At 40.0% G+C, this 4,202-nt stretch overlaps 2 protein-coding genes across 2 annotated transcripts; both read left to right on the plus strand.

Moving 5' to 3' along the window:
- Positions 1–855: 855 nt before the first annotated feature.
- TM35_000451120 (uncharacterized protein) lies at positions 856–1,659 on the plus strand (the record flags this gene model as incomplete). The annotated part of the gene is made up of 1 exon (XM_029030209.1): positions 856–1,659. The coding sequence occupies one exon, from the start codon at positions 856–858 to the stop codon at positions 1,657–1,659; it is 804 nt and encodes a 267-aa protein (XP_028878440.1).
- Positions 1,660–2,976: 1,317 nt separating this feature from the next.
- TM35_000451130 (uncharacterized protein) lies at positions 2,977–3,960 on the plus strand (the record flags this gene model as incomplete). The annotated part of the gene is made up of 1 exon (XM_029030210.1): positions 2,977–3,960. The coding sequence occupies one exon, from the start codon at positions 2,977–2,979 to the stop codon at positions 3,958–3,960; it is 984 nt and encodes a 327-aa protein (XP_028878441.1).
- Positions 3,961–4,202: the final 242 nt, after the last annotated feature.

Consider the following 4,202-nt stretch of genomic DNA (forward strand, 5'->3'; position numbering starts at 1 on the left):
TCACAATACACCCAATAATGATGAGGAATCAACCACCACAACAACAACAACAACACTTCCTCCTGAACTCACAAACAACAAGAAGGGTGATGCAGACAGCAGCAGCAGTATCAGCAGTTCTGTGTGGGTGCGTGTACCACTACTGATTGTGGTTACACTGGCCTGCATTCTTGTGTGCTGATTGTAATGGTGGTGATGGTGTGACTCAGGTCATCCTTTGTTTTCTTTTTCTTTTTTGTATGCATCCCTACAGTCTAACTAATCTTCCACCTGTTGGTAATTTTTTTGCTTATTAATGTTAATGTGTTTTGTGTGTTTTTTTGCTCTCTCTGTGTTTATCCTATAATTATTATTGCTGCTACTCCATTGTGTTTTATTGGACACTCACTCTGTGTGTGCTTGGGCTTGCACTGTAATGATGATAATGAGGATGAACTGTTTTTTGCAGTGAAAAAAAAGAAATAATAATAACAGATGAATTTATATTTATAATTGCGTATACACACATATAGACTTATACCCATAGTTGGTGTATATTTCTGTGTTTACTGGGTAAATTGGGCTAATGGTTAATAACTTTTTCTTTGCTTGATGATTTTGCAGGGTCACTGAACCTTTTTTGAAATATTTCTGAGTGTGGGCGTTTTTGTTTTTGTTTTTACTCTTACTAAGGTTATTGTGCTGTATTGCATTCTTTAGCTGGTAGGTTTTTCTTTTGTGATGTGCGCTTCCATAGTGGTAATCGTTTTGTGTGTCCTAACATGTTTGATACTTCATTTATTTTCTTTTTTGCTTTTTTGATTGTCTTTCTTTCTAGATCAGTGTTTTTACGCAAACCAAACTATTTTTTCTCTCATGATGATGATGATGCGCCGTGTGATGTGTGTGTTGGCCGCTGTGCTGTGCTGTGCCTGCGGGTATACCATGACTATTGGCGTGGCAGCCATTGACGGTTCAAGTAATAAGGATTTGCACGAAGCTGCTGATATTAGTTGGGATCAGTTTCCTGCTGTTACACCCGCTATAAGAAAGAAAAACGCAAATTACAAGGAATGTAGGGATGCCCCTAATCATACAGTTGAAGGAATAAACTGTGCGGAATGGGACGAATTTAAGCCGAAGCCTCCCATCCAACCCAACCCCACTGACACTCTGGCACATCCGACAGCAGAACTTGGACGAGAATCAACCAGGGTTGAACCAGGGCGCGTAAGTAAACCACCAGCAGCAGATTCACCTAGAGAAACCTCTGACAGAGAAGGATCTTCCACTGACGTTGTTTCTTCTGTAAATCCACCACAAGAGGCTGGGAATGCTGAAAGCACAACAGGAACAGGTGCAAAACCAACGCAAAGCCCACCTCATGAGTCTGCTGCAGCGCCACAAAGTAACAACGAAGAGTCGAATGCAGGAAACAGTGGTTCTGGCGCAGACTCAAAAGAAACAAATACCACTACTCCACAGAGCCCCGAGAGCAATGTCACTGATGCACCAACCACCACTCCATCTCCTGCACCTAACGCAGAGATCAGCAGCAACATCGTCTCCACTGTACAGAAGAACAAACCCATTGTTGACAGCAGTGTCAGTCCTGTGTGGATGCGCACTGCAGCACCGCTGCTGATTGTGGTTGTGTTGTTCTCCGCTACTGTGTACTGAACGGTGGGATTCACTTGAGGTCGAATAATAATAATGGTTAAACCAATATAATCATAATTGCGTACATCCCCCATGGGTGAATAAATTAATAATCTGTTTACCAGCATTATCTTTTAATTCGAGTTTTTTTTCTTTTATTTTTGTGTATGTGTGTGTTCTTTTTCTAATAATTCCATTACTTGCTTTTCCTGTTAAGTGTGTGTGTAGAAAACTGGGCTGTTCTGTTCACTGACGGAATACATTTCTTGCTAGTACACACAGATGTGTGTGTGGAGTAATTTAATACATAAACTAGAGCCATGGGGTATTGTGTGTGTGTTTGGCTCTCTCTATTATTTGGGTAATGTGGGGTGTTATCTTTTTTCTTTTTCTTTTTTTGTTTGTTAATGTTAATGTTTTTTTTGTGTGTTTTTGCTCTCTCTATATATATCCTATAATTATTATTGCTACTCCATTGTGTGTGTGTGTGTGTTCTTGGATACTCTCTGTGTGTGCTTGGGCTTGCACTGTGATGATGAACTGTTTTTTTGCAGTGAAAAGAAAAGAAATAATAATAACAGATGAATTTATTACTTATAATTGCCTATATACACACATATAGACTTACACCCATAGTTGGTGTATTTCTATGTGTTTACTGTGTAAATTGGGCTAATGGTTAATATTTCTTTCTTTGCTTATGGTTTGCTGGGTCATTGTGTGCTTTTGCCCTTCACGGTTTTTGGTAATCAGTTTTATAAGAGCAAAGGAACAAATAGTAGTTATTACAATTTGTATTCGTAATTACTTGAACAAACCGGCATACCCAGTGGTCTGTGAGTTATTTTTGTGTGATTCGTCCTGCTCTTAATTTGTGTTTTTGTTCACCTTTTCTTTGCTTGGCCACTGTGTGCTTTTTCCTGCATTGTTGTGTGTTAGAGTATTTTGTGGGGAGAAACAATAATAAAGAATTCATAAGTATATATTTGTAATTGTGCTTGGTCCTACAGGAAGAGGCATTTTGATTTTATTGCTCTGCTTTCTTCTTATGGTCGTTCTCTTTAATTTCTTTTTTTTGTTTTGAAGGGTTTATTGGGGTTATCTGTTTGTTATTGGGTACTGTGTGTTTTGTTCCTTTTATTTGGGCGATTATCTGAGTTATGGTTGCACGTTTTTTTTTATGTGTGTGCTTCTGCTTTAATTGTTGAGTGTTGTTTGATTTGGTAATGTGTTCTTATCTTGTGTTTTTTAACATTGATTTTCTTTGTTTCTGTTTTTTTATCTGTTTTTTATTTTTCTGTAAGCGATTGAAGTAAGACTACTACAAGAAGTATTGTAATGGTAATGATGCGCTACGTGCTGTGTATCCTCGCTCTCCTGCTCTCCTGTGCGTGTGTGCACGTCCTCGCTGAAGAAGTGCCTGCCGCCGATCTTTCCGACCAAGTCCCTGATACGGAGAGTGAGACAAAGATTGTTCTTCCAGATACTTCTGGTAAGAATTGCACTAATGGTGGTCCTCCGGATTCTTCTGGTAAATGTAATTCTCTTCTTGAGAAACCTGGACTTGGTGCTGATGGTTCTCCGTGCCGTCGTACTACTGATTCTTCTGCTGATTGTACTTCTCATGGTGTGAAAGCTAAACTTGAACCTGTTGCTTCGGAGTGCAATTCTGTTTCTTCTGGTAATCCTGGTACTTGTACTCCTCTTACTGTACAACAACCACCAGCAACATCTCCAGCACTACAACCAGTATTACCACCACCACCACAAGTAAAGCAAGAAGAAGTGCATCAAAAAGAAGATAAGGAACATTCAAAAGAGGCACCACATAATGATGAACACTCTGGTGTGCAAACAGCTGATAATCGTGTGAGCACAGAGAGTGAAAGTGACCCAGCAGGAAGTGAAGGCCGAGAGAATACGTCATCTACAGCAGGTAATGCAGACTCACAGAACCCACAACAAAACACAACAGAAGGACAGGCAACGACGTCATCAACTGAAGACACACCTTCATCTGGAGACGGTGATTCCAACAACACCAACCCACAAACTCAATCGGAAAGTGCAAATGAAGGTGGTGACAGCAATCCCAGTAATCAGACTACTACAGCTGCAGATGAGACTGGCACAGAAGGTTCACTGGAGAATGTCAATGCTGAATCATCAACTACGACCACCACCACAACAACAACACTTCCTCCTGAACTCACAAACAACAAGAAGGGTGATGCAGACAGCAGCAGCAGTATCAGCAGTTCTGTGTGGGTGCGTGTACCACTACTGATTGTGGTTACACTGGCCTGTATTCTTGTGTGCTGATTGTAATGGTGGTGGTGGTGTGACTCAAATCATCCTTTGTTTTCTTTTCTTTTTTGCATACATCCCTACAGTCTAACTAATCTTCCACCTGTCGGGGTTATCTTTTTTTGTTTATTAATGTTAATGTGTTTTGTGTGTTTTTGCTCTCTGTGTGTTTATCCTATAATTATTATTATTGCTACTTCATTGTGTGTGTGTGTGCCTGGGCTTGCACTGTGATAATGATAATGAACTGTTTTTTG

The sequence above is a fragment of the Trypanosoma theileri genome (assembly GCF_002087225.1).
Source record: "Trypanosoma theileri isolate Edinburgh chromosome Unknown TM35_Tth_45_V1, whole genome shotgun sequence".
NCBI classification, from domain to species: Eukaryota; Euglenozoa; class Kinetoplastea; order Trypanosomatida; family Trypanosomatidae; genus Trypanosoma; species Trypanosoma theileri.